General features: G+C 67.4%; 2 protein-coding genes across 14 annotated transcripts; one reads left to right on the top strand and one right to left on the bottom strand.

The window, feature by feature from the left end:
- Positions 1-1,514: 1,514 nt before the first annotated feature.
- RPUSD3 (RNA pseudouridine synthase D3) lies at positions 1,515-9,963 on the top strand. 3 transcript variants are annotated; one of them, XM_048856601.2, is made up of 9 exons: positions 1,515-1,621; positions 4,669-4,814; positions 5,100-5,144; positions 5,350-5,446; positions 5,833-5,940; positions 6,210-6,294; positions 6,470-6,596; positions 6,810-6,949; positions 7,829-9,963. In XM_048856601.2, exons 1-9 carry the CDS (start codon positions 1,554-1,556, stop codon positions 8,009-8,011), a joined length of 999 nt encoding a protein of 332 aa, XP_048712558.1. In that variant the 5' UTR covers positions 1,515-1,553; the 3' UTR covers positions 8,012-9,963. The 3 variants fall into 3 exon arrangements, with proteins under 3 accessions (XP_048712558.1, XP_074986265.1, XP_048712559.1); XM_075130164.1 differs by lacking the exon at positions 5,100-5,144; XM_048856602.2 differs by lacking the exon at positions 5,833-5,940.
- On the bottom strand, positions 9,941-26,652 carry TTLL3 (tubulin tyrosine ligase like 3). Of its 11 annotated transcripts, none has more exons than XM_048856587.2 (15): positions 26,553-26,652; positions 23,662-23,747; positions 22,891-22,992; positions 22,208-22,317; positions 20,156-20,321; positions 19,445-19,506; positions 18,720-18,848; positions 18,417-18,531; positions 17,941-18,075; positions 15,207-15,399; positions 14,979-15,127; positions 14,366-14,609; positions 13,848-14,283; positions 12,089-12,909; positions 9,941-11,359 (listed from the first exon to the last, which is right to left on the bottom strand). In XM_048856587.2, the coding sequence occupies exons 2-15, from the start codon at positions 23,723-23,725 to the stop codon at positions 11,239-11,241; spliced, it is 2,847 nt and encodes a 948-aa protein (XP_048712544.2). In that variant the 5' UTR covers positions 23,726-23,747; positions 26,553-26,652; the 3' UTR covers positions 9,941-11,238. The 11 variants fall into 11 exon arrangements, with proteins under 11 accessions (XP_048712544.2, XP_048712553.2, XP_048712556.1 ...); XM_048856596.2 differs by having other exon boundaries at positions 12,387-12,909; XM_048856599.2 differs by having other exon boundaries at positions 12,089-12,290.
- Between the last annotated feature and the right edge of the window lie 1,139 nt (positions 26,653-27,791).

Genomic DNA, 27,791 nt, shown 5'->3' with positions numbered 1-27,791 from the left:
CGGCCTGCTCGCTATTGCCCCTGGCTGCTCGCTATTGCCCCGCCCCGCCCGCGGCCTGCTCGCTATTGCCCCTCGCTGCTCGCTATTGCCCCGCCCCGCCCGCGGCCTGCTCGCTATTGCCCCTGGCTGCTCGCTATTGCCCCGCCCCGCCCCGCCCGCGGCCTGCTCGCTATTGCCCCTGGCTGCTCACTATTCCCCGCCCCGCCCGCGGCCTGCTCGCTATTGCCCCTGGCTGCTCACTATTCCCCGCCCCGCCCGCGGCCTGCTCGCTATTGCCCCGCCCCGCCCGCGGGCTGCTCGCTATTGCCCCACCCTGCCCGCAGCCTGTTCGCTATTGCCCCGGCCCGCCCACGGGCTGCTCGCTGCTGCCCCGGCCCGCCCACGGGCTGCTCGCTCTTGCCCAGGGCTGCTTGCTATTGCCCCGCCCCGCCCGTGGGCTGCTCGCTATTGCCCCGCCCTGCCCGCGGGCTGCTCGCTATTGCCCTGGACTGCTTACTATTGCCCCGCCCCGCCGGCGGGCTGCTCGCTATTGCCCCGGGCTGCTTGCTATTGCCCCGCTCCGCCCGCAGCCTGCTCGCTATTGCCCCAGGCTGCTCGCTATTGCTCCGCCCCGCCCCCACGCTGCTTGCTGTTGCCCCGGGCGCTCACTATTGCCCCGCCCACGGGCTGCTCGCTGTTCTCCCGGGCTGCTCGCTATTGCCCCGGCCCGCCCGCGGGCTGCTCGCTATTGCCCCGTCCTGCCCGCGGGCTGCTCGCTGTTGCCCTGGGCTGCTTGCTATTGCCCTGCACCGCCCGCGGGCTGCTCACTGTTGCCCCGGGCTCCTCGCTATTGCCCCGCCCCGCCCACAGCCTGCTCGCTCTTGCCCCGGGCTGCTCACTATTGCCCTGGGCTGCTTGCTATTGCCCCGCCCCGCCCGCGGGCTGCTCGCTGTTGCCCCAGGCTACTCGCTATTGCCCCACCCCGCCTGCGGCCTGCTCGCCCTTGCCCCGGGCTGCTTCCTATTGCCCTGCCCTGCCCGCGGGCTGCTCGCTCTTGCCCCGGGCTGCTTCCTATTGCCCTGCCCTGCCCGCGGGCTGCTCCCTGTTGCCCCGGACTGCTTGCTATTGCCCCGCCCCGCCGGCGGGCTGCTCACTATTGCCCCGCCCCGCCCGCGGGCTGCTTTCTGTTGCCCCGGGCGCTCACTATTGCCCCGGGTTGCTCGCTATTGCTCCGCCCTGCCCGCGGGCTGCTCGCTGTTGCCCCGGGCTTCTCGCTATTGCCCCGCCCCGCCCCGCCCACAGCCTGCTCGCTCTTGCCCCGGGCTGCTCACTATTGCCCTGGGCTGCTTGCTATTGCCCCGCCCCGCCCGCGGGCTGCTCGCTGTTGCCCCGGCCCGGCCGCGCTGGGGCGCAGCTCGGCGGCTCCCGGGCGGTCCCGGTCCCCTCTGGGTCGATGGAAGGAGGGGGCTGCCCGGGGCGGGGGGGGCCGCCCGGGGGCGGGGCGGGGCGGGGGGGCCGATCTGTGCGGGCATTTCCGTCTCTCCAGCCCCCGCCCGGCACCGCGCACGCGCTAAATGGCGGCGCCCCGATTCCTTCTCTGCGCGGGGGGGGGGCCCCGCGCGGCCTGCAGCGCCCGGGCCTGGTGAGGGGGGCGGGGGAGGTTGTGGGGAGGGGGGCTGTGCGGGGAGTGGGGGGGCCGGGGGGAAGGGAAGGGGGCTGTGAGGGGAGCGGGGGTTGTGGGGGGGGGAGGGGGCTGTGAGCGGGGGGATCTGCGGAGGGGAGCAGGGGGTTGTGGGGGGGGGCTGTAAGGGGAGCGTGGGGGGTTGTGTGTGGGGCTTTGTGGAGGGGAGGGGGGCTGTGGGGGGCTGTGAGGGGAGCAGGGGGGTTGTGTGTGGGGCTGTTCAGGGGAGCGGGGGGCCGGGGGGAAGGGGGCTGTGAGGGGAGCGGGGGGGGTTGTGTGGGGGGGAAGGGGCTGTGAGGGGAGCGGGGGGATCTGCGGAGGGGAGCAGGGGGTTGTGGGGGGCTGTGTGGAGGGGAGGGGGGCTGTGAGGGGAGGGGGGGCTGTGAGGGGAGCGTGGGGGGTTGTGTGTGGGGCTTTGTGGAGGGGAGGGGGGCTGTGGGGGGCTGTGAGGGGAGCAGGGGGGTTGTGTGTGGGGCTGTTCAGGGGAGCGGGGGGCCGGGGGGAAGGGGGCTGTGAGGGGAGCGGGGGGGGTTGTGTGGGGGGGAAGGGGCTGTGAGGGGAGCGGGGGGATCTGCGGAGGGGAGCAGGGGGTTGTGGGGGGCTGTGTGGAGGGGAGGGGGGCTGTGAGGGGAGGGGGGGCTGTAAGGGGAGCGTGGGGGGTTGTGTGTGGGGCTTTGTGGAGGGGAGGGGGGCTGTGGGGTGCTGTGAGGGGAGCAGGGGGGTTGTGTGTGGGGCTGTTCAGGGGAGCGGGGGGCCGGGGGGAAGGGGGCTGTGAGGGGAGCGGGGGGGGTTGTGTGGGGGGGAAGGGGCTGTGAGGGGAGCGTGGGGGGTTGTGTGTGGGGCTTTGTGGAGGGGAGGGGGGCTGTGGGGGGCTGTGAGGGGAGCAGGGGGGTTGTGTGTGGGGCTGTTCAGGGGAGCGGGGGGCCGGGGGGAAGGGGGCTGTGAGGGGAGCGGGGGGGGTTGTGTGGGGGGGAAGGGGCTGTGAGGGGAGCGGGGGGCTGTGAGGGGAGCAGGGGGGCTGTGAGGGGAGCAGGGGGGTTGTGTGTGTGGGGCTGTTCAGGGGAGCGGGGGACCGGGGGGAAGGGGCTGTGAGGGGAGCGGGGGTTGTGGGGGGGGAGGGGGCTGTGAGCGGGGGGCTCTGCGGAGGGGAGCAGGGGGTTGTGGGGGGGGGCTGTGAGGGGAGCGTGGGGGGTTGTGTGTGGGGCTTTGTGGAGGGGAGGGGGGCTGTGGGGGGCTGTGAGGGGAGCAGGGGGGTTGTGTGTGGGGCTGTTCAGGGGAGCGGGGGGCCGGGGGGAAGGGGGCTGTGAGGGGAGCGGGGGGGGTTGTGTGTGGGGGAAGAGGCTGTGAGGGGAGCGGGGGGCTCTGCGGAGGGGAGGGGGGCTGTGAGGGGAGCGGGGGGCTCTGCGGAGGGGAGGGGGGCTGTGAGGGGAGCGGGGGGATCTGCGGAGGGGAGCAGGGGGTTGTGTGGAGGGGAGGGGGGGCTGTGAGGGGAGCGTGGGGGGTTGTGTGTGGGGCTTTGTGGAGGGGGGGCTGTGGGGTGCTGTGAGGGGAGCAGGGGGGTTGTGTGTGGGGCTGTTCAGGGGAGCGGGGGGCCGGGGGGAAGGGGGCTGTGAGGGGAGCAGTGGGGGTTGTGTGGGGGGGAAGGGGCTGTGAGGGGAGCGGGGGGCTCTGCGGAGGGGAGCAGGGGGTTGTGGGGGGCTGTGTGGAGGGGAGGGGGGCTGTGAGGGGAGGGGGGGCTGTAAGGGGAGCGTGGGGGGTTGTGTGTGGGGCTTTGTGGAGGGGAGCAGGGGGGTTGTGGGGGGCTGTGAGGGGAGCAGGGGGGTTGTGTGTGGGGCTGTTCAGGGGAGCGGGGGGCCGGGGGGAAGGGGGCTGTGAGGGGAGCGGGGGGGGTTGTGTGGGGGGGAAGGGGCTGTGAGGGGAGCGTGGGGGGTTGTGTGTGGGGCTTTGTGGAGGGGAGGGGGGCTGTGGGGGGCTGTGAGGGGAGCAGGGGGGTTGTGTGTGGGGCTGTTCAGGGGAGCGGGGGGCCGGGGGGAAGGGGGCTGTGAGGGGAGCGGGGGGGGTTGTGTGGGGGGGAAGGGGCTGTGAGGGGAGCAGGGGGGCTGTGAGGGGAGCAGGGGGGTTGTGTGTGTGGGGCTGTTCAGGGGAGCGGGGGACCGGGGGGAAGGGGCTGTGAGGGGAGCGGGGGTTGTGGGGGGGGGAGGGGGCTGTGAGCGGGGGGCTCTGCGGAGGGGAGCAGGGGGTTGTGGGGGGGGGCTGTGAGGGGAGCGTGGGGGGTTGTGTGTGGGGCTTTGTGGAGGGGAGGGGGGCTGTGGGGGGCTGTGAGGGGAGCAGGGGGGTTGTGTATGGGGCTGTTCAGGGGAGCGGGGGGCCGGGGGGAAGGGGGCTGTGAGGGGAGCGGGGGGGGTTGTGTGGGGGGGAAGAGGCTGTGAGGGGAGCGGGGGGCTCTGCGGAGGGGAGGGGGGCTGTGAGGGGAGCGGGGGGATCTGCGGAGGGGAGCAGGGGGTTGTGGGGGGCTGTGTGGAGGGGAGGGGGGCTGTGAGGGGAGGGGGGGCTGTAAGGGGAGCGTGGGGGGTTGTGTGTGGGGCTTTGTGGAGGGGAGGGGGGCTGTGGGGGGCTGTGAGGGGAGCAGGGGGGTTGTGTGTGGGGCTGTTCAGGGGAGCGGGGGGCCGGGGGGAAGGGGGCTGTGAGGGGAGCGGGGGGGGTTGTGTGGGGGGGAAGGGGCTGTGAGGGGAGCGGGGGGCTCTGCGGAGGGGAGGGGGGCTGTGAGGGGAGCGGGGGGTTTGTGTGGGGGCTGTAAGGGGAGCTGGTGGGGCTTTGTGGAGGGGAGCAGGGGGGCTGTGAGGGGAGCAGGGGTGCTGTGAGGGGAGCAGGGGGGTTGTGTGTGGGGCTGTTCAGGGGAGCGGGGGGCCGGGGGGAAGGGAAGGGGGGGTTCCCGTCTCCACCCCAGCAGGCCGGGCTCACTGGTTCTGCTGCTTGGTCCCAGCTCCCCTCGCTCTTCCTTCCCCCAGGTACCAGCAGCCCCTGAGGCCGGGGGGCCCTGGGAGGCAGGCGGCCGGTGGCCCGGGCAGAGGCAGCATCGTGGGGCAAGCCGGGGGGCCGTGGAGCCGGCAGGAGGCGCTGGGGCTGCTGGAGGCAGCGGTTGTGTACCGGGAAGGTACTGGGGTGGCACTAGGGGTCGGCGCTGGGCGTGGGGGGGTGTGGTGTGGAGGGGGGGCGGCGCTGGGCGTGGGGGGGGCGGCGGCGGCCAGGGAGATGGGGCAGCAGAGCAGCCCTGCTGAGGCCTGGGCGGGAGGGCGCTGGCTGGCTGCGCAGCAGGGTGTGGCCACGGGCAGGGGGTCTGGCCGTGGGTCTGGGCTGGCTTTCGTCCCAGAAGAGGGGGTCTGGGACGCTGGGGAGGGCTGGTCGGCCTTCCCTGACCTCGCCTGTTCCTTTGTTTCAGGGCCACTGGTGGCCATCAGCAAGCCCCCGGGCCTGGCTGTGACCGGTGAGTGCTTGCGGTCCACGTCTCCCACATGCGCCGGGCACTGCAAGGCCGCCCAGAGGAAGGGGCTCATCCCTCCACTCCCGGCCTGCGGGGGAGCAGGGGGTACAGGGGGTGTTCCCCTGGCCACCCACAGGAGTGACACTTGGGGCGGGGGGTCAGGCCGGCTCTCCAGGCTCATGGCTCCTTCTCTGTACTCCCCTCCCAGGCAGTCCAGGGCAGCTGAGTGTGATTTCGCTGCTCCCAGATCTGAGCCAGAGGCTGAGCCTTCCCCATGAGCTCCACGTGGTCAAAGCAGCCGGGAAGTAAGTGACTGGGGAAAGGCCAGGGATTGGCTGCCCACGGAGAGGAGGAATGGGTGGTTGGTTGCTGGGATGGGGCAGGAGAGGGAGGGAAGGAAGCTGGCTGGTTTGCGGGGGGAATCGGAGGGCAGGGTTCTGGTTGGCATGGGTAGGGGAGGGAAGGGTGCTGGGCAGGGAAGGACTCTGGCGGGGGTAGGGGAGGGAAGGGTGCTGGGGGGTGGGGAGGGTGCAAAGAGGCAGGCAGGAGAGGGAGGGGTTGGCCCTGGGGGGCGGGGAGAGGAGGGCGTGGCACTGGGGAGCAGGGGGATGCCTCTCCGTAGCTCAGCGCTGTGTTCCCATCTCCGGCACTGGCTCCGTGCCATGGGACTGAATCTGACGCCGTCCTCCAGGGACAGCTCTGGCCTCGTGCTTCTCTCCGGCTGCCCTGGCACCACGCGGCAGCTCCATGCATTCTTCACGCAGCTCCGGAGAGCAGGGCGCCCCCCCGCCACTTACCGGTGAGTGAGACCCCACCCCTCCCACTTACCGGGGAGCGGGCTCCATCCTGCAGAGTGCTCCGGCCCTGGCTGGCGAGTGGAGCGTCCCTCTCCCGCATCCCGCAGCAGGGCGCGTGGCCGTGCGCCGGAGACTGCTCTGTCCTGCAGCCCCAGGGCGCTGACTCGTCTCGCTCGTCTCCCGTTCTCTGCCCCGCTCCCACCCCAGCCCATTGTGAGCCCCAGAGCCCAGAGAGTACGGCCACCCTGTAACCCCCTCTCCTTCCCCCCAGTGCTGTCACAGCCGGGGTCCCAGCTGCCGTGGAGGGGGAAATCCACACAGGATTGAAGCTGGAGCAGGTTGGGGACCTGCAGCTGGTAAGGAAAGGGTGAACTGGGCTGTGTGTTCTGGGGGGCTGCGGAGCTCTGTGGGGGCAGGCTGTGTCCTGGGGGCAAAGGGCTACGGGGCCCCAGGGTGGGGATGGCTGCAGGGCCTGGCCCGTCCCTCCGGCTCCAGCCTTCCCTTGAGCGTGTGGCTCTGCTCTGGTTGCAGGTGGTGCCGGTGGCTGGCCCGTCCCGCCGCAGCGTGGAGAGGAAGGAGGTGAAGCAAACCCTGACCCACTACAGGGTGCTGGGCACGGCTCCGGGCTGCAGCCTGGTGCAGCTCCAGCCCATGACAGGTGGGGAATGGGCCCTGTGAGGGAGCCCCGTCTTCAGCTCTTCCTGACAACCCTGCCCAGCGGCGCCCCAGATTCGGGGGTGAGGGGCTGAACTGGGAGGTCTCCTGCCATCCTTGTCAGGGAGGGGCTCTGGGCAGGAGGGGCTGAGGGTGCGTTTGCTGCCCGTGGGTGGGGGCGCGGTACCCATATTAACCCCCACTCTCCTCGCCACAGCCTTTCCCAGCCAGCTCCTGGTGCACCTGACGCTGCTGCTGTGTCCTGCGCTGGGCGACCACGTGTACTCTGCCCGTGTGGGCAGAGTCCTGGGGGAGCCCTTCCTGCTGCCTGCGGGGAGCGCTGTGCCCCACACACAGGTACCGGGCTCTGCCCCGCCCCGCCCCGGGCACCCCTTTGCTGGTTGCACACCACGGTCCCACGGCTTGGTCTGGAGCTGTGGCTTGGTCTCAGGGGAGGCCCGTCATTGCTGAGCTCTGCATGCAAAGCCCCCCGGTCAGCCCAGCGTGCAGAGCACTTTGCCTGGCCTGCCATGAAGGGGGCCAGGGCTGGGATAGCAGTGGGCTGTGGGTCAGGAGTGAGGGGTACCTTGGAGTGAGTGAACAAAGGACTTTCCGGACTGGCTGAGACCTGGGGGTCACCTGGCCCAGCGTCCAGACCAGATGCTGCGAAGGAAGGGGTACGACCTGCCTCACACTAGGCCTCCTCCTGGTTTCTGGGAGCTGGTTGAATATCCCTTCTTTGCTGCCTATCGTCCAGTCCTTCTTGGTGTCCTCGGGGCCATCCTGTGTCAGTGACTTCCACAGAAGACTTATGCATTGTGTGACAGAGTTTCCATTTGTCAGTTTAGAACTTCATTGAGAGTCCCTGTGTTAGTAGCTGGGCGTGTCCAATCAACCTGTCTTCCTTCTCCAGACCCCTCTTACTCACCTCAGTCCGCACTAGCAATGCCAGTCTTCAGTCACTCTTCAGAGGAGGGTTTTCAGCCTCCGATCCTGCAGCCTCTGCCCTGTGTCGTGTGGGATGGGCTGAGGATCCCACTCGGGCGGCCGCTGATTGTACAAAGCAATGTCCTCTCCCCACTTCTGTGGGCTGCTAGCTGGCAGAGCTGGGGCCTGGCCCTGCTCACTTCCTTTGAGTACCACGTTCAGTCGCTGTTGGGGATCGCTGCCGTGCCGGGGGGGACGACTCGGGGGCTCAGGAGCGAAGAGCCCTCATTTCTCTCTCTCTCTCGGCAGGTCCTGGGCGAGCAGCTGCTCCGCAGGCTGCGCCTCACTCAGGAGCTGCTGCATCGCCTGCCACTGCATCTCCACCTGTACCAGCTGCTCCTCCCGACAGCTAGTCTCACCGCGCCGCCCCCACCCTTCTTCCTCCAGACGCTCCGTCTGCTGGGACTCCCTGGGAGCCAGAGTGTGCCGTGATGGGGCGCGCCCTGGCCCAAATGGCCACTGAACAAGAGGCGGGCCCAGCTCTGTGGGGGAGAGGGCGTTTCCCAACCGGGAAAGGAGCAGAACTCACCCCGGGGATGCTGCTAGGCTCGGGTCTCCTCTGCATCCCCGCCGGTGGGACTCCCCGCAGGGATGGTCTCTTGGAAGGCCGAATAGCCGTGAACATGCACCCTTCCCCCTCTTCCTGGAAGGCTCTGTGCAGGACGCTGCTCCGGACTCCTCCCTCTCGGTGGGGGGGCGCAGCAGGACAGCCCCCCGGTGCCCCAGCTAGTCTGTGCGCTGGGCTCTGTGCCACCAACAGGCTGGTTCTCGGGTTTAGCCGCTCTGATCTTTATATGACCAAACAGTGGCGTGCTGGCAGGGGTGTGGGGGGCACTGATCCTTCTGCCTCTCGGGACCTTTCCTGCTTTTCTCCTGGTTACCATATCCCAGACTTGCCAAACGGTGGGTTGGGGTCTTGTCTCGTAGCTCCCTCTGGCTCTGTCAGCCACACCTGTGCAGGGGCCTTTGGCCTCCCTGGCCCACCCCCCGTCCCACTCTGTCTCCTTGCTGAGCTGCCTGTGTCATGGGTGATCAGGGTCGGGTGCTCCCCAGCGGCTGGGATTGGCAGCCCCTCCTTGGAGGAAGGACCCTCACGGCTGCCCCCCATCTGCAACTCACACCAAACCAGTGTGTCCCCAGCCACGCCCCTGCGGTTCCCTGCTGCTAGGGGGGCTGGGCTTACTAGTCAGCTGGCTGAGCAGAGCGGTGCCTCTGGGGCGCTCCCTGCAGCGAGCTTGGGGCTGGCCCGGCTGGGTACGGGCACAGCATAGCCCATCTCCCGCTGGCGCTCCACGCAGCGACAGCGCCTCACCCCACGCTCTGCGGAGGGGTGTCTTCGAGCAGCTTTAACGCCCTGCGTGTGTCGGCAACAGCTCCTGGGTGGGCGGGGCGACAGCCCGGAGGGAAGGCTCTCTGAGGTGCAGGCCCCCATCAGCCCCAGACCAGCAGGTTTCACAGGGGGAGATGGCAGCAGTGAGCATGTCCCAGAAGCCCTTGCACTGGCTGCCACTAGAAATAAGCTGTTGCAAGGAGCTGCCAGCCTGCGAAGGAGTCGTGAGCAGTCGCAGTTAATTTCCCCCTGCTTATGTGTGAGGCTGTCCTGTGGGGCAGGGGTGGGGGGGTGCAGCAGTAACCCCTCCCAGGCCCACTTCAGCTCAACCTGCAGGGGAGCAGGGCCCAGCTTCCAGGTGAACCCTGACGGGCTGCTGGAGGCCATGGCCCTGCAGGCCTCTTCCTGGCCAGAGAGCAGAAGCCACTTGGAGAGGCAGCTTCTCTGGCCCTGCCTGTGAGCATGGCCTTCAAGGGCTTCTCCCAAGAGGGCAGACCCCCTTGTGCCATGTTCATGGCCACAGTGTCCTGCTGCTGGAGGCATTAGAGCAACAGGGCCAGTACATTAGAACTAGGGTATTTTCTGTGTTTTAAACGTGTACATGCCTAGACTGCATCCAAACCACGGCCAATCCTCCCAGGCAAGGGCAAATGCAGCTGTCGGGGGGCTCTGGTTTTCTGGTGTATGCACTCCCAGTGTACCTCCTGGGGAGATTTGGGGGAATCCATGTACAAAACATGATCATTGGACAGCTCTGTGTAGGTGGAGTTTGCCCTTGGCTGTCAGGGTGCCCCTTCCAGCCCAGGGAGAAGGGGGGCAGTGGTACTCCCAGGGACGGCTCTGCTAGAACAACAGGTACGCTAAGGAGGGTGTCTGCGCTGGGAACAGTCTGCAAGGAGTGGCTTGGAGCAGTTGAATATCCTCAGAAGCAGCTGAGGAGCCAGGTGTTGGAGGTGGGGTTTATAAACACTGAGGGGCTCGCAGGCAGGGCTGCCTGTTCTGGTTACATGTATTCATCACATGACAGAATCTTTAATTAAAGCTTCATCTTTAATTCTTGGAGATTCCAGGCCCATGCTGGAGGGTTGGGAACCCTGCTTCCAGAGTAGGGCCAAAGGGACATGGGGGTAGCATAGGGCCATTTCTGCCTGTAGGCCCAGCCGGTGGAGAGTGGCACTCCCATGATTCACAGTAGGCATGAGCTGCAGGGGGAGATCTTGGCCATTCAGAAGGGTGAGGAACTGAGGCAGGGGGCTCTGTGCAGGAATTTATTTTGTCTGGCTGTAACTAAGAGTGACCGGTTTAGAACCCTTGTCTGGCTGCTTTCACGAGGAGTGCCCCAGAAGAGGTCAGCTGCATCCCAGAGTGCCCACTGGGCAGTCTGGGGGCTCAGCCCTGGTCTGGGGGCCTCGGGTAGCTGGGCCGTGGGGTAACAGGCAGAGTCTGTGCCAGTGAAGTCAGGGTGCTGCACCCCACTGAGACAAAGGGAAGCTGAATGCACAGGGTCTGGCAGGATGGCCCCCCAGAGCAGCCTTGGGTGTGCTCAGGTTGTGTGAGACGGTCCCCTGCTCTGTGTCCCCCACCCTGCTGCGGTGCTGTGAAACCATCCAATCCAGCACTGGGGCGGAGAGCCCAGCCCACAGCTGGTCCCAATGCAGTGAAAACAAGGGTTTGCCCATTGGGATGGGGGGCAGGCCCTGCCTTCCGTAGGGGGCAGCTTGTGGTGAAGGGATCAGGGGGCAGGTCCTGGCCTGTCTGCACTGTCGTCCGCCGCCCCCCCCCCCCCAACAGTGCCAAGGCTGGCTGCTTGCAGGGGCACTGGAGCAATGTGTACGGGGGGACTGAGCCATGGAGCCAAACTGCAAACCCTGGATATGATGGAAACCACGTCAAACCCCTGCACTCCTAGTTCCAGACCCTCTGGCCACTTGTGGCCTGTGGTCTCAGGGCATGACCAGGAGCTGATCCTACCCTCATCCTGCTTCTCAGTCTCGGCCCTGGGCGCTGCAGCCAAAGCACCAGCTGCTGTGACCATTCTCTGCCCTGCTCTGCCGCCTGCCCCAGCTGATGCCTTTCCCCCTCTCCGCTTTCTGGGTGGGGTCCCTGGTCCCTTGCGGGCTCCTCTGCCTTTGCCCGCAGTGCCAGGTGTCCTCAGATGTGTGCCCAGCCCCCTACAGGTTGGCTTCACTGGCGGAGTCCAGCAGAATGGGGCAACCCACTGCATCCCTTGCTGCTGTGGGGCCCCAGCTGAGGCCAGTCCATCAGGAGGGTGGCTGCAGGCACGGGCAGGCAAGCAGGGCCGAGGGCCGTGCCCCAAGCACTCAGGGGCTCACTGCTGGAGGTGGCTGCCTTGCTGCCAGGGTGGGGCCAGCTGCTGAGCAGGTGCAAACCAGCCTATGGGTTTCCAGCAGGGCAGCAGAGGCCTGGGAGCCTGCCTGTCTCTGCGGGGCCTGGGAAGGAAAGAGAAATAGGCAGGGGCAAGGCCCAATCTGGGGAGCACTGGCTGGGTCTGGTCTGTCCCTCACCAGGGCATGGCCCCATTCAGCTGGGCCACAGGCCTCGCTCACTACCCTACGCCCCCTGAAGCCTGCTGCCTCAGGGCCTCTTCACGGCCTCTGCCAGGGTGGTGGCTAGCTCCATGCCCCCCTTAGCCCCCCCCCAGGGTGGTGCCCAGCTCCTTTCCCCTCACCACCCCCCAAGGGCAGTAGCCACCTTCCCCCCCCAGTGGTGCCCAGCTCCATGCCATACCCTGGCTCAGGGTGGTGCCCAGTTCTGCCCCCACCCGCCAGCACAGGGCAGCACCCAACCCACTCCCCCCCGCCCCCCCCCCCCAGTTTCCATTTCAGCTGCGGAGCTGGGCAGGTGTGGGAAGGAGAGACAGGCCAGCGGAGCCAAGCAGCAACCCTGTGTGCCAAAGGTGAGGGGAACGGGGGGCTGCCCCTTGGGCTGGGGCTCATTTGAGATGTGGGACCTGCTCTGCCTGCAACCAGCCCCAGAGCCCCCTCCCCCAGGCCCTGGCCCTGCCAGCCGCCGCCTGGGTGAAGGCAGCCCCAGGTTGCGTTTCCTGCCCACATCACAAAATCCAGCTCCTTCTCTTGAGCCCTTTATTGGAGGGCACCAGCCCCTGGCATGACTCCCTCGCTGCTGCCAGCAGCCCCAGGGGCAGCTCCCTCCATCACCTGCACATCCTGTCTCTCTTCTGCTTCCTTCTGCCCACGTCCGTGTGCAAGGCCCCGAGCTCAGGGGCAGAGGCTGGGTGCGGGGCCCAGCGCAGCCAGCCCCTGGCACACTGCTGGCCAGGCCCGGCAGGAGGGGCTGGGGGCCTCTCCCGCAGTGCAGCCTGGGCATGTCCCCACTGGTGCTCCGGCACACGGGGCTTCCCTGGAGAGCAAGCAAGGGAGTGAGTGGGGGTGGCAGCGTGCCCACAGGCCAGCTGGAAGGTGCGCAAGTCCCGCACGTGCAGCTGCAGCTCCCTACCTGGCTGCCGGGCCGGTCTCTGCAGCTGCCCCTTGTCCTTGCTGCACTGGAGGTGGAGCCGTGGGGGTGCCCTGGGGCTAGGGACCGCCACCTGGGAGCTGCACTTGAGACAGAGCCTGGGCTGGGGCAGCGGCACCAGCTTGTCCCCCAGTGGGGAAGTGGCCACGCTGTGCATCTCCAGCAGCCTCGTCTTGCCTGGCTGTGCTCGCAGCTTGCTGAGCAGCTTCCGCCGGGGGCCAGCTGCAGCACAGGCCCCGATGGCTGCCCCCTTCTCCCTGGCTCTGTTCTCCTTGCCGCTGACCGGTGCCGGGGGCCTGGTGGCCCTGGCGAGCTGTGGAGCCCTAGGCCCACGAGGGGAGCTCTGGGGGTGTGCTTGGGAGTGCTGCGGGCAGCTGGGCACGCTGGGGCCCGGCCTGGGGCTGGCACTGGGGGAGAGTCTGTGGTTTGGAGGCCGTGGCTTTTTGACAGTGGATCCTTCCACCAAAAGGCTTATTCCTATGTACTGGGGCACATCGACAGCCGCCTGCGGGAGAAGGCAGGAGAGTGCTCAGTGCAGAGCCCCGCAGCCCTGCCAGGTCCAGGAGTGCCCACAGGGGCTGCTGGGGCCTGGGCACGGGCGCCCTGCTGGGCTGGGCTGCTGCTTTTGGATTAGTTCAGGGCCCCTGGGTGGCCGTTAGGTGCTCTCCCACTCTGGGAAGGGACAGGGAAAGTCCCCAGTACCGGGCTGGCATGTGGCCACTGTGCAGGCAGTGACAAGCAGCACACAGTCCCTGGGACGTTCTGAGAGGCCTCCAGGCAGGGCAAGGTCAGGCAACAGGGCTCACTCCCTGACACGGGTGGGTAGGACTTAAGGCTGGTCCCTGCAGCAGCACAGGACCCTCTAGTGCCCATGGGGCAGCACTGACCCCAAGGACAGAGGGCCCCCTACTGAGCCCCGCACCAGTCCCTGCTGGTGAGGGTGGGGGGGCAGCCCCACAGCCACATTGGGGCCAAGCCTGCCCCTGGCTGGGCCTATGCTTAGTGAGACTGCTGTCCCCGGCCTTGGGACTGGCCTCTCCCTGGGTGCTCTCTGTGCCCTCTCGCAGCTCAGCTGGTCCATGCAGAGTTGGGCTCCCTGTGGGCGTTGTCTGGGTCCCCTCCCAACTCAGCCGGTCCGTTTGGGGCTGGGCTACCCCTGGGCACAGTCCAGGCCCCCTCCCAGCTCAGCTATTCCGTTTGGGCTCCCCCTGGGTGCTCTCCAGGCCCTGTCCCAGTTCAGCTGGTCCATTTGGGGCTGGGCTCCCCCTGGGCACTGTCTGGGCCCCCTCCCAACTCAGCCGGTCTGTTTGGGACTGGGCTCCCCCAGGCGCTCTCCGGGTCCCCTCCCAGATCAGCTGGTCCATGCAGAGTTGGGCTCCCACTGGGTGCTCTCCAGGCCCCGTCCCAGCTCAGCTAGTCCGTGCAGGGCTGCTGGGGACTCACCTGCTTGTAGATGAGCTCGAAGGCCCCCGTGGGGCAGCTGCGGTCGTGCTTACGGTCAATGACCACGCGGAGCGTGTCCTCCTGCACGCTGGCACACAGCTGGCTGGTCACGGCCGTGGAGGCCGCCATGGTGGGGCTGGCATTGATCTCGATCAGCCAGGGCTGGCAATTCTCCCCGAACATGAAGTCTGCCCCGTACAGCTCGAAGCTGCTCTTGCGGAACTCCACCACATCCTGGGAGGTCTGCATGGCATGGATGATGGCTGCCTTCATGCCCGGGACGATCACCTCCTGCCAGGCACCCGCCGCCCCCACCTGCTGCAGATGGGCCTGGAACTGCTGTGATGACCACATGTTGTCAGGAGGAAGCTGGGGGTGGCGGCTCAGCGAGTTCTCGTAGTGCCTCTGGATGGAGTTATTGCACAGGTGGATGGAGCTGGGACCGAGAGAAAGGGGCTCAGTGCCCGCAGCTGCACATGGCCAGCCCACATTGCCCTCACCTGGGGCCTTGCACTCACGTGTCCAGGTTGTGCAGGGAGAAGGGCTGTGTGCAGAAGCGGAGGTAGCTGTCTCGGTAGAACCAGATGGTGAGCGGGTTCCAGTCCGTCACCAGGAACCACTGCCGCAGGTCGAACTTGGTGCCGTGGATGAGCAGGGGTCTCTCGATGTATTTCTGCACCACCCACTTGCCATCCTTCACGATCATGGGGTCGCAATCCACCAGCTTCAGCATCTCCTCCAGGCGGTCCATGCAGATGATTCCTGGGGGCGAGCCCAGCAACCCCATGACACACAGCATGTGGGGAGTGGGGCTGCCCCAGACTGCACACAGCTAGAGCAGCACACAGGCTGCAGTCAGGGCCAAACAGAGCCCAGAGCCTCCCGCAGTGAGTGAGAAGCCCCCACAGCAAAGCACAGGGCTGCCCCACTGGCTGTGCAGGCAGAGGGCAGGCTGGGGGATTGGTTTGGGGGAGGTCATACCCATTGCTTTGCCAGTGTCTCAGTGCCAGGCTCCCTTGCAGGTGGGATGGGGGTTTCTGGCTTCGGCCAGGCAGGCCCCAGCAGCTCCCCAAATGCAGCAGGGGAAGCGGGACCATCCCCACTCTCCATGGCGGCAGGACCAGGCCTTACCTCTGCCCCGTGACTTGGCTCCCGGCTTCACAATCCAGATATTGCGGTCCCCCTCCATCTCTAGCTGTGGGAGCACCTCGGCCAGGCGCTGCAGGAAGTGCTCGCACTCTTCGACATAGGAGACCAGCTGATCCAGGAGTGCCCCTTCGCTGCAGTCAGACAGCCCAGCTCAGAGCGGGGCAGGTGAGCTCCGCCTCCCTCCCCCGGGCACCGCCCCGCAGCACTTACTGAACCACCTGGTAGTAGGCGCGCAGGAAGTCCCCCCAGCATGCCCCTGTCATGCACAGAGGGGACTCGGGCTCCCTGTCGATATCCTGGTGCCTCAGGCTGCTCAGGTGCTCCTCGCAGGCCTGCAGGGCCGTTTCGATGAGCTGTGGTGGCAGGGGGCTGCCCTTCTTCCCGCCAGTCCCTCCTGGGGACTCTGCATGGGGGAGAGCGAGCCAGCTGGCAGGGCTCATGGCATTGCACAGAGGGTGCATCATGTGGGTAGGTGCTGCTGGCGAGCCCTGGGGCTCTAGGGAGCACAGAAGATTCCGGCTGGGGGTGTCTCCCTCCCGTGGGGTCTGCACCTACCTTCCCCATGCTCCAGCATGCCTAACCCTGCCCTCCTGTCTGTCTGGGCCACAGAGGCTGACAGCACAGCAGGGAGCCACCAGGTTTGGGGAGTGTCCCAAGTCGCCTACAGGGGCTGGGCTGGGCTCTGCCAGCATGGGGGCAGCGAGCTACCCTGGGGCCTGGCCCCCTCAGAACTCCCCCCAGTGCTCTCACAGCCCAGGCCCCCTACACAGCCTACTCCCTCGGCCGGGCCCTCGCAGCCCCACTCTCACGCAGGCGGAGGCCGTGCTCAGAGTCCTGGCAGCTCAGCTCGACCTAACTGTGCAGCTGCCCCAGGGAAGGCCACAGTCGCTGTGACAGATGCTCTCAGAGCGGGGAGGCCTAGGGGGACGTGTGCCGCTTTCAGTGCAGGGCGCCGATGGGGATGGTGGTGGGGGAGGATGTGGGGGGACTGGAGGCAGTAGAGGCGGTGGTGGTGGAAATGGTGGGGGGATGGCGGGGACTGGCGGCGGTGGGGGGATCGGTGGGGAGATGGGGGGGACCGACGGCAGTGGAGGCGGTGGGGGGATGGGTGGGGGGACGGCAGGGACCGGCGGCAGTGGAGGTGGTGGGGGGATGGGTGGGAGGACAGCAGGGACCGGCGGCAGTGGAGGTGGTGGGGGGATGGGTGGGGGGACAGCGGGGACCGGCGGCAGTGGAGGCGGTCGTGGTGGAGGCGGTGGGGGAATCGGTGGGGGCGGCAGGGACCGGTGGCAGTGGAGGCGGTCGTGGTGGAGGTGGTGGGGGGACGGCAGGGACTGGTGGCAGTGGAGGCGGTGGGGGGATCGGTGGGGAGATGGCAGGGACCAGCGGCACTGGAGGCAGTGGGGGGATTGGTGGGCGGACGGCAGGGACAGGCGGCAGTGGAGGCGGTGGGGGGATTGGTGGGGGAACGGCAGGGACTGGTGGCAGTGGAGGCGCTGGGGGGATGGGTGGGGGGACGGCAGGGACCGGCGGCAGTGGAGGTGGTGGGGGGATGGGTGGGGGGACAGCGGGGACCGGCGGCAGTGGAGGCGGTCGTGGTGGAGGTGGTGGGGGAATCAGTGGGGGGCGGCAGGGACCGGTGGCAGTGGAGGCGGTCATGGTGGAGGCGGTGGGGGGATTGGTGGGGGGACGGCAGGGACTGGTGGCAGTGGAGGCGGTGGGGGGATCGGTGGGGAGATGGCAGGGACCAGCGGCACTGGAGGCAGTGGGGGGATTGGTGGGGGAACGGCAGGGACTGGCGGCAGTGGAGGCGCTGGGGGGATGGGTGGGGGGACAGCAGGGACCGGCGGCAGTGGAGGTGGTGGGGGGATGGGTGGGGGGACAGCGGGGACCGGCGGCAGTGGAGGCGGTCGTGGTGGAGGCGGTGGGGGAATCGGTGGGGGGCGGCAGGGACCGGTGGCAGTGGAGGCGGTCGTGGTGGAGGCGGTGGGGGGACGGCAGGGACTGGTGGCAGTGGAGGCGGTGGGGGGATCGGTGGGGAGATGGCAGGGACCAGCGGCACTGGAGGCAGTGGGGGGATTGGTGGGCGGACGGCAGGGACAGGCGGCAGTGGAGGCGGTGGGGGGATTGGTGGGGGAACGGCAGGGACTGGCGGCAGTGGAGGCGCTGGGGGGATGGGTGGGGGGACGGCAGGGACCGGCGGCAGTGGAGGTGGTGGGGGGATGGGTGGGGGGACAGCGGGGACCGGCGGCAGTGGAGGCGGTCATGGTGGAGGTGGTGGGGGAATCAGTGGGGGGCGGCAGGGACCGGTGGCAGTGGAGGCGGTCATGGTGGAGGCGGTGGGGGGATTGGTGGGGGGACGGCAGGGACTGGTGGCAGTGGAGGCGGTGGGGGGATCGGTGGGGAGATGGCAGGGACCAGCGGCACTGGAGGCAGTGGGGGGATTGGTGGGGGGACGGCAGGGACAGGCGGCAGTGGAGGCGGTGGGGGGATTGGTGGGGGAACGGCAGGGAACGGCAGCAGTGGAGGCGGTGGGGGGATCGGTGGGGGGACGGCAGGGACCGGCGGCAGTGGAGGCAGTGGGGGGATCGGTGGAGAGATGGCAGGGACCGGCGGCAGTGGAGGCGGTGGGGGGATTGGTGGGGGAACGGCAGGGACCGGCAGCAGTGGAGGCGGTGGGGGGATCGGTGGGGGGACGGCAGGGACCGGCGGCAGTGGAGGCAGTGGGGGGATCGGTGGGGGGACGGCAGGGACCGGCGGCAGTGGAGGCGGTGGGGGGACGGCAGGGTGTAGCCCAGAGGAGAGGGAAGGAGCTGGGGCTGCCTCCCCAAAGGCTGGGCAGGGCTGTTGCCCTCTGCCGCAGAGAGTAAAGCAGGCGGGTTCAGCAGCGGGGCCGTGACCTGCTTGTCCCCCCGTGCACTCAGCTCTCCTGTCCAGCACCTACCTGTGGACTCGCCGGCCTTCACGGGTCCCTGTGCGCTGGAAGCCGCCGCCGCCCCAGCCCCCCAGGCAGGTGAGCTCCAGTACCTTTTCACCACCACTTTGAGGATGCTCCGGGCGGCGGTGAGCCAGAAATCCTCTGTAAGAGATGGCATCACCACCGCTGGTGGCCAGGCCCCAGAGCGAGGCAGGGCCATGGGGAGTGCTAAGATTGGGGGGGGGGGGGGCTAAGTTGGGGGCAAAGGAGGCTGGATTTTCAGGGAGATGGCTCAATTTGCAGAATGGGCCCCTTGGGGCAGTGGGGAGCCCCTGACCCCTGGGGTCAGCTGGGAGCCCCCCCATCCCCGGACAGCCCTCTGCCTCCCCACAGTCAGCTGGGAGGCCCCCACATCACCCTGGACAGCCCTCTGCCTCTCTGGGGTCAGCTGGGAGCTGCCCCTCCGCGGAGCAATATGCCCCCCAGCACAGGGCAGCGCTCACCGATGAAGGCGTGCTTCTCATCCTTGGCACCCAGCCGGTAGCAGCGGGGGAAGAAGGTGTCGGCATCGGCCTGGTCGAACCAAGGCAGGTTCCGCAGGTTCAGACACAGCCCCACCTGGGAGAGAACAGAGCTTGGTCCTCCCGGGCCCTCACGCCTGGGGACTGACCCCCGCATGGCCCCCGCTGCTCCTCGCCCACCAGGGCCATGTGTGCACCCCCTCCCTGCGCAGGCCCCAGCCCCACACCCTGCCACCACAGGCGAGGTTGGTGGTGGGACCCCCAGGCTGGCCGCCCTGCACTCACCTTGGTGGTGAAGGAGCCCGCCTTGGCGTAGTGGTTCATCACCTGCTCCTTGCGCAGGAAGCGGCAGTCGATGGCGTCTCGCCGGTTTGTCCAGATGAAATAGGGCATCTGGTTGCGAACCAGCCGCGACTGCCCATGGGAGAGGGGCTGGTGTGAGGGGCCGGGGAAGCCCAGGGGCACCCGGCCGGGTCTGTCCTGCCTAGGCTTTCTCAGCAGGCCAAACACCAGGGCACCCAGAGCCTCCGCGGTGCAGACAGGCCCATGCCCAGCAGCTGTCTGCAAGGGACAGGGCAGCGCAGCACACAGCCCAGCCACTGGACGTGCCAGCCCTCAACTCCTGCAGCCAAGGGTCCAGCAGAGCCCAGGGCTAGCCTCACCAAGCTCCTCAGTCAGACAGCTCCAAGGGGCCGCCCCTGCCCCTCCCCAGCCTGAAAGTCCCCTGCTCTGCCCCCGCCCTTCTAGGGTGACCAGACAGCAATTGTGAAAAATCAGGACAGGGGTGGGGGGTTATAGGAGCTTATATAACAAAAAGACCCAAAAACTGGGACTGTCCCTATAAAATCGGGACATCTGGTCACCTACCCCACCCCGTGCTCTGCCCCGGCCTGTACGCACGACTCTCAGCAGGCGATTCTCTGTGGAGGGTCCTGTGAGGCTGGCCTTCCCCCTGTGCCAGAGGGTGCAGGGAGATGGGGTGACCTGGGCTCCTCCACCCCCAAACTAACCATGAGGTCGTAGGTGCCATCAGGGTCATCATCCTGTTCCTCCTCTTCCTCGTCCTCCTCGTCTGGGGAAGAAGAGTAAGAGCCAAAGGGAGGCCAGTGCACCGCTGCCCCGGGCTCAGCGCTCGATGGCCCAGGCTGCTGAGTACTCTGATCTTGGGACCCACACGCTCCCGGGGACCTGGCAGGGCTGGGGGAGCACTCCCAGGGACAGGGCTGGGGGAACCTGGCAGGGCTGGTGCACTCCCGGGGACAGGGCTGGGGCAACCTGGCAGGGCTGGGGGAACCTGGCAGGGCTGGCGCACTCCCGGGGACAGGGATGGGGGAACCTGACAGGGCTGGGGGAACCTGGCAGGGCTGGTGCACTCCCGGAGACAGGGATGGGGGAACCTGGCAGGGCTGGGACACTCCTTGGGGACCTGCCAGGCCTGGGGCACTCCCGGGACCGGGCCAAGCGTATCTCAGAATCTGGAGCCACCCCACAACAAGGCTTCATGGTTCCCCAGTAGTCTCCTTAGGGCCAGGGCCCAGGCTGACCCTCCTCCTGTGCTATGGTCCCCTGAGCTTGCTGCCCCCAGCGAGTCCTAGGCCTGAGCAGGGACCTGCGCTGGAGAGCCCATGGCCAGAGCAGCTGGAGAGCCCTGGCACTGGGAGAGGAAAGATCTGCTCTGGGGGGGGCCCTTTGTCGGGCCCCTCCACATGCCCAGCTCTCACCCTCCTCGGCACCGTCGCTGTCGTCCCCCTCCCCATCCTCCTCGCCGTCGGGTGCTCGTTCCCGTCGGCATGCCACCTTGGGGGCCTTCTTCTCCACCCAGCCCCGGCCACGCAGCAGGCTCCGGATCACGGGGTACGGGCCATGTAGCATGAAGATCTTCCTTTGCTGGAGGGGAAGGAAACTGAACGCTCCACGCAACGGGGTCCAGCCTGAGGCGCAGCTGGGCCCTGGACCCCCTTAGCACAGACATGCAGGATAGGCACTCCAGGGGGTCAGACAGAGCTCAGGCAGGCAGGGCCACACAAGGCCTGTGTTGGGGAACGCCTGGGATATGTGAGGCCTCAGGGTGGGAGGGATGTGGAGGGCTGGGGGAATGGGAGGGAGGCCAAGGGCATGTGAAGCCTGTGGGGGTGTGTGACCAAGTGGAGTTTTATTTGTCGTTATGTTGCATGTGAGTCCTACTGTCCTATACCAATCCTGTGTGTACCTCAGTTTCCCTGTGTGCTGCATTAATACTGCAGTGGTGGGAACTAGGTGTGTGATTTTGCTGAGGCTCTCGGGGCAGGTGAGACTGCCCAGCTGTTTGCAGCTGTGTAACCTAAGACACGAGGGGGGGGTGTGTGCAACCAGGTGACACCTTTTGCCCAGGAAGCAAGACAAGGAAAAGGAGGAGGGGCAAGAGCGGGTGTCTGAGGTCGGGTTGCTGGAAGCTAGGCAGTCGGCTTGCGGGAACGGAAGAGAGGAAATCCAAGGCATCTGGCCCAGGACTCCCAAGATGGACTTGGCTGAAAGTCACTGATTTCTCTGCTAACGAGCTCTGTTCTACGCTGTTTTCCTGTCATCTAATAAACCTTTTGTTTTACTGGCTGGCGGAGAGTCACGTCTGACTGCGGAGTTGGGGGGCAGGATCCTATGGCTGCCCCAGGAGCCCCACCCAGGCGGACTCGCTGTGGGAAGAGCACGGTGTGGAAGGGGATTTTGAATGCTCCGAGCTCAGACCCAGGAAGGTGGAAGCTGGGGAAGCTTCTTGCCCTGGAGATAGTCTGCTCCGAGAGAGGAGGCTCCCCCAGAGTCCTGCCTGGCTTCATAGGGAGCAGTTCCAGAGCATTGCCCGGGGACTCCATGACAGGGAGGACATGGGAGCTGGGGGCATGTAAGACTTTGCTGACACAAAGTAAAACTATTTCCCCTTGTTTATTCCCCCCGCCCCCCTCCTCAGACGTTCTTGTTAACTGCTGGAAATGGCCCACCTTTGATTAGCACTACAAAGGGTTTTCTCTCCCCCGCCCCCCCACTCTCCTGCTGGTAATAGCTCATCTTAAGTGATCACTCTCCTTTTCCACTGAATGCATCCGATGTCTCAGGAAAGCTTATGCTCAAATAAATTGGTTAGTCTCTAAGGTGCCACAAGTACTCCTTTTCTTTTTGCGAATACAGACTAACACGGCTGCTACTCTGAAACCTCTCCTTACAATGTGTATGATAACACCCATTTTTTCATGTTCTCTGTGTATATAAATCTCCTCACTGTATTTTCCACAGTATGCATCCGATGAAGTGAGCTGTGCCTCACGAAAGCTTATGCTCAAATAAATTGGTTAGTCTCTAAGGTGCCACAAGTACTCCTTTTCTTTTTGCTGGGGGAGAGTATGTCTGGGGGAGGGGCACGTAGGGGATGGGGAAGATGGGGGAGTGCATGGGTACCCGGGGAGGTTGCATGGGGTGGGGCAGGGAAGGGGAAGGCAGAGCCTGGCGTGCCCACAGGGCCTTTGGACAGGTGGGGATGTAGAGGAGGGGCAGGTAGGGCTGGAGGGAGGGGAAGCGGGGGAGGGGCAGGCAGGATGGGGGGGAGACAGGGAGGGGCAGGCAGGACCCAGGGGGAGGCAGTGAGGGGCAGGCAAATGGGGGGGCAGGCTGGGTCGGTGGGGAGGGCAGGCAGGGCGGGGGGGGGGGAGGCCGGGGAGGGGCAGGCAAGGCCTGTGGGGGAGGGGAGGCGGGCGCTCCTGGGGAGAAGATGGGCTGCAGGTGGGGCAGAGCGAACAGCCCCTCACCTTGACGGCTCTCTCCACGTGCATCCTGGCCTGCTTGAGGCGCTCTGGGTTGAGAGGGTAGCAGCCGCTGCTGCGCCGGGTGCGCCCCTCGCTCGGAGGGGCTGTGAGCCCTGGAATGGGAGAACAGCCCAGGGTCAGCTCTGCTAGACGCACTCCAAGCTCTGGAGCCCCAGCTGCCGCCCGCATGCCTGCCAGGCCATGCTCGGGGGCCCTCACCCATGGCACTCTGCTCTTTCTGCTGCTTCAGGGGGCCCTGAAGGAAGGGGGGTTGGCTCCTGGCAGTGCCGCTAGCCAGGAGGCTGGGTAACGGTCCCCCCTGTGTTGCCAGCCCTGGGCAGGTCATGTGCTAAGGAACAGTCCCCAGGACAGGCTATAGGGGGCGACGGGCTGAGGCGCGCCCCCCCGCAGTGGGCAGCATGGGGAGAACTGGCTGGGGGGCTCTTGGTCAGGCAGCGGTTCAGTCCAGGGTGGGGAAAGGGACCGAGCCAGGGACACTCTCCCCTGGTGCCAGACCCTGCGTGCTTCCACTGGGAGCCCAGGTGCCTTGGGCTGGCCCAGGCCATGCCCTGCATGCCTGGGGTTGCTCTGCTGCAGGGACTAGCCATGGCAGCCAGGTGCGCCAAAGAAAAGGGGCAGGGAGGGCAGAGAGAAGCGTTGGCCTGGACCAGCTGCAGGGCTCCTACCTTCCTGCCGCTGCCTCCTGGGGCCAGGGGCAGCAGGGCCCTTGCGGCGGGCAGGGAGCAGAGCTGCCTTCTCTGTGCCAGCATCCCCCTCGCCATCAGCACCTGCGTTCAGCCAGGGGAGCAGCACATCAGGGCCAGGCCCTCACCCGCCGAGCCTCTGTGAGCAACCTGCCAGGGTGTATGGAGCCCACAGCAGGCTCCAATGGCTGCCACTGTCTCTGTGGGAGGGGCTGGAGGGAGTGGTCTGGGGGTGTCCTACGCTCCTGCTAAGGCCAGTCTCAGGCCCAAATGGCTTGGGCTGACCCTGCCCCACCGGCCAGCGGCTGATGGGCTCCCAGTGTGGGCAGAGGAGCTGGCAGAGGAGCTGGCAGAGTTCATTCAGTCCCTGGGACTGGCAGTGCTAGTGCCCCGAGGCCTGCAGGAGCAGCTGTCCCACCCACCTGCATCAGACCTTCCCCTTCCCTGTCCCCTCACCCCCATGACTGTCACCTCCCGTGTGGCTCGCTGAGAGGGATGTCGATGCCCCTACATTTGGCTAGCGCCACCCTCCCAGCTCAGAGCCCCTGACAGACATTACTGAGTTCAGGCCCAGCATTCTCCAGATGGGGAAACTGAGGCACACAGGGGGGTGGGGGCTTTGCCCAAGACCAGACAGCCAGTGGGTGGCAGAGCCATTCGCCTCCCAGGCTGGCATGCCACCACTGCTTCCCAGAGCTGCACAGAGCCCCCCGACAGCGCCTCCTCCGCTCGGCAACCCCCAGCTCCCCTCACCTGGGAATCCATGGGGCGCGTTGCTCTCTGCGCAGCCTCTTGGACAGCCCGGCTCTGTCAGCATGGCTCAGCTCCCAGCCAGCCACCTGAGACGGAGAAGGAGAAACTGGTGCAGCTGCGCCTCCTTGCGCCCCACCAGCGAGTGCCAGGGCCCCTCGCGACCTGTCGACGCTCCCACAAAGCCGCACGTGGCCCCTGTGCAGCCTGAGACCCAAACACACCCTTCCAGAGGAGCCCCTGGCATCACCCCCAGGGCACCAGCTCCCAGCGCAAGGGCCAAGCGCAGTCACGCATGGGGCAAAGCAGCCTCCCCACCTGTGGCCAAGAGAGCGGAGCCAGGGGGCTCAGCAGCTTGACAGCCCCGGCCACGGCACGACCACAGAGCACATGGGGCCAGAACGAGGGCCTTGTCGCCAGCCCCATGGGGCCAGCTGGGGGACAGTAAGTAAGAGCCTGCACGCTGGCCAAGACAGCTCCGGTGCCCCAGGCAGCCAGCAAGGCCATGGAGACCACCTCCATCTCCCCGACTGTATCACCCCTGCCCTCCTCACCCCCCCAAACCTTGACCCCTACAGGCCCCCCTGGCTCCATATCGCCCCAATTCCCAACCTGACCATGACCCCACAGAGCCCCCCCATTATCATCCCCAATCCCCACACTGACCGTGACCCCCCCCGCCCTCTATATCGCCCCCAATCCCCCCACCGACCCCACGGACCCCAACACCCTCTATAGCGCCCCCCAAACCCCCCACTGACCCGACAGACCCCCCCGCCCTCTATAGCACCCCCAATCCCCCCACCGACTCCACGGACCCCCCCCCGCCCTCTATAGCACCCCCAATCCCCCCACCGACCCGACAGACCCCCCTGCCCTCTATACCGCCCCTCAATCCCCCCACCGACCCGACAGACCCCTCTGCCCTCTATAGCACCCCCCAATATCCCCACCGACCCCACAAACCCCCCGCCCTCTATAGAACCCCCCAATCACCCCATCGACCCGACAGACCCCCCCGCCCTCTATAGCACCCTCAATCCCCCCACCGACCCCATGGACCCCCCCCGCCCTCTATAGAACCCCCAATCTCCCCACCGACCCGACAGACCTCCCCCGCCCTGTATAGCACCCCCAATCCCCCCACCGACCCCATGGACACCCCGCGCCCTCTATAGCGCTCCCCAATCCCCCCACCGACCCAACAGACCCCCCCGCCCTCTATAGCAACCCCAATCCCCCCACCGACCCGACAGACCCCCCGGCCCTCTATAGCACTCCCCAATCCCCCCACCGGCCCCATGGACCCCCCCCGCCCTCTATAGAACCCCCAATCCCTTCACCGACCCGACAGACCCCCCCGCCCTCTATAGCGCTCCCCAATCCCCCCAACGACCCCACAGACCCCCCCCACCCTCTATAGAACCACCAATCCCCCCACCAACCCCACGGACCCCCCCCGCCCTCTATAGAACCCCCAATCCCCCCACCGACCCGACAGACCCCCCCCGCCCTCTATAGCACCCCAAATCCCCCCACCGACCCCACGGACCTCCCCCGCCCTCTATAGAACCCCCAATCCCCCCACCGACCCGACAGACCCCCCCGCCCTCTATAGCGCTCCTCAATCCCCCCACCGACCCGACAGACCCCCCCGCCCTCTATAGCACCCCCAATCCCCCACCGACCCCACGGACCCCCCCCGCCCTCTATAGCACCCCCAATCCCCCCACCGACCCCACGGACCCCCCCCGCCCTCTATAGCACCCCCAATCCCCCCACCGACCCCACGGACCCCCCCGCCCTCTATAGCGCTCCCCAATCCCCCCACCGACCCGACAGACCCCCCCGTCCTCTATAGCACCCCCAATCCCCCCACCGACTCCACGGACCCCCCACGCTCTATAGCACCCCCAATCCCCCCACTGACCCCACGGACCCCCCCGCCCTCTATAGCACCCCCAATCCCTCCACCGACCCCCCCACGCTCTATAGCACCCCCAATCCCCCCACCGACCCCACGGACCCCCCCGCCCTCTATAGCGCTCCCCAATCCCCCCACCGACCCCCCCGCCCTCTATAGCACCCCCAATCCCCCCACCGACCCCACGGACCCCCCCCGCCCTCTATAGAACCCCCAATCCCCCCACCGACCCGACAGACCCCCCCGCCCTCTATAGCACCCCCAATCCCCCCACCGACCCCCCCGCCCTCTATAGCACCCCCAATCCCCCCACCGACTCCACGGACGCCCCCACGCTCTATAGCACCCCCAATCCCCCCACCGACCCCACGGACCCCCCCGCCCTCTATAGCGCTCCCCAATCCCCCCACCGGCCCCACGGACCCCCCCGCCCTCTATAGCACCCCCAATCCCCCCACCGACCCCCCCACGCTCTATAGCACCCCCAATCCCCCCACCGACCCCCCCGCCCTCTATAGCGCTCCCCAATCCCCCCACCGGCCCCACGGACCCCCCCGCCCTCTATAGCACCCCCAATCCCCCCACCGACCCCACGGACCCCCCCCGCCCTCTATAGCACCCCCAATCTCCCCACCGACCCGACAGACCTCCCCCGCCCTCTATAGAACCCCCAATCCCCCCACCGACCCCACGGACCCCCCCGCCCTCTATAGCGCTCCCCAATCCCCCCACCGACCCCACGGACCCCCCCGCCCTCTATAGCGCTCCCCAATCCCCCCACCGACCCCACGGACCCCCCCGCCCTCTATAGCACCCCCAATCCCCCCACCGACCCCCCCGCCCTCTATAGCGCTCCCCAATCCCCCCACCGGCCCCACGGACCCCCCCGCCCTCTATAGCACCCCCAATCCCCCCACCGACCCCACGGACCCCCCCGCCCTTTTTAGCGCTCCCCAAACCCCCCACTGACCCCACAGGCTCCGGCCGGGCCCTGCCCCGCTGGCTCGAGGGCCCCGCTATGGTGCGGTCTCCATGGCGACGCGAGGGCGGGCCACGGCCCTGTGACGTCAGGCGAACCCGAGCCCTTCGGTGTCGAGCCCGCCCCGCCCCCGCAGGGTCCCCCCCCGGCCCCATCTCTGTCCCCCCAGAGCCCCTCCTCTCCCCCCTCCATAGCGCCCCCATCCCCCCACAGACCCCGCCCGTCCTCTATATCGCCCCCAATCCCCACACTGACCCCACCACCCTCTATAGCGCCCCCAATCCCAGCACTGTCCCCTCCCACGCCAGCAGCAGGATCTCCCCCCCAAGGCCCCTCCTCTCCCCCTCCATAGCGCCCCCAATCCCCCTTTGACTCCCCCGCCCTCTATAGCGCCCCCAATCCCCACACTGTCCCCTCCCACACCAGCAGCAGGATCTCCCCCCCAAGGCCCCTCCTCTCCCCCTCCATAGCGCCCCAATCCCCCCACAGACTCCCCCACCCTCTATAGCGCCCCCAATCCCCACAGTCCCCTCCCACACCAGCAGCAGGATCTCCCCCCCAAGGCCCCTCCTCTCCCCCTCCATAGCGCCCCCAATCCCCCTTTGACTCCCCCACCCTCTATAGCGCCCCCAATCCCCACACTGTCCCCTCCCACACCAGCAGCAGGATCTCCCCCCAAAGCCCCTCCTCTCCCCCCTCCATAGCACCCCCAATCCCCCTTTGACTCCCCCACCCTCTATAGCGCCCCCAATCCCCACACTGTCCCCTCCCACACCAGCAGCAGGATCTCCCCCCCAAGGCCCCTCCTCTCCCCCCTCCATAGCACCCCCAATCCCCCTTTGACTCCCCCGCCCTCTATAGCGCCCCCAATTCCCGCACTGTCCCCTCCCACGCTGGCAGCAGGATCTCCCCCCCAAGGCCCCTCCTCTCCCCCTCCATAGCACCCCAATCCCCCCACAGACTCCCCCACCCTCTATAGCGCCCCCAATCCCCACACTGTCCCCTCCCACACCAGCAGCAGGGTCTCCCCCCCAAGGCCCCTCCTCTCCCCCCTCCATAGCACCCCCAATCCCCCTTTGACTCCCCCACCCTCTATAGCACCCCCAATCCCTGCACTGTCCCCTCCCACACCAGCAGCAGGGTCTCCACCCGCACAGGGCCCCTCCTCTCTCCCCCTTCTATCCCCCCCAGCCCAGGATTCCTCCTTTCCCTCCCCCCTCTGGGAGCAGA

This window comes from Caretta caretta, chromosome 7 (genome assembly GCF_965140235.1).
Source record: "Caretta caretta isolate rCarCar2 chromosome 7, rCarCar1.hap1, whole genome shotgun sequence".
NCBI classification, from domain to species: Eukaryota; Metazoa; Chordata; order Testudines; family Cheloniidae; genus Caretta; species Caretta caretta.
This window is presented reverse-complemented; position numbering and strand designations above follow the sequence as displayed.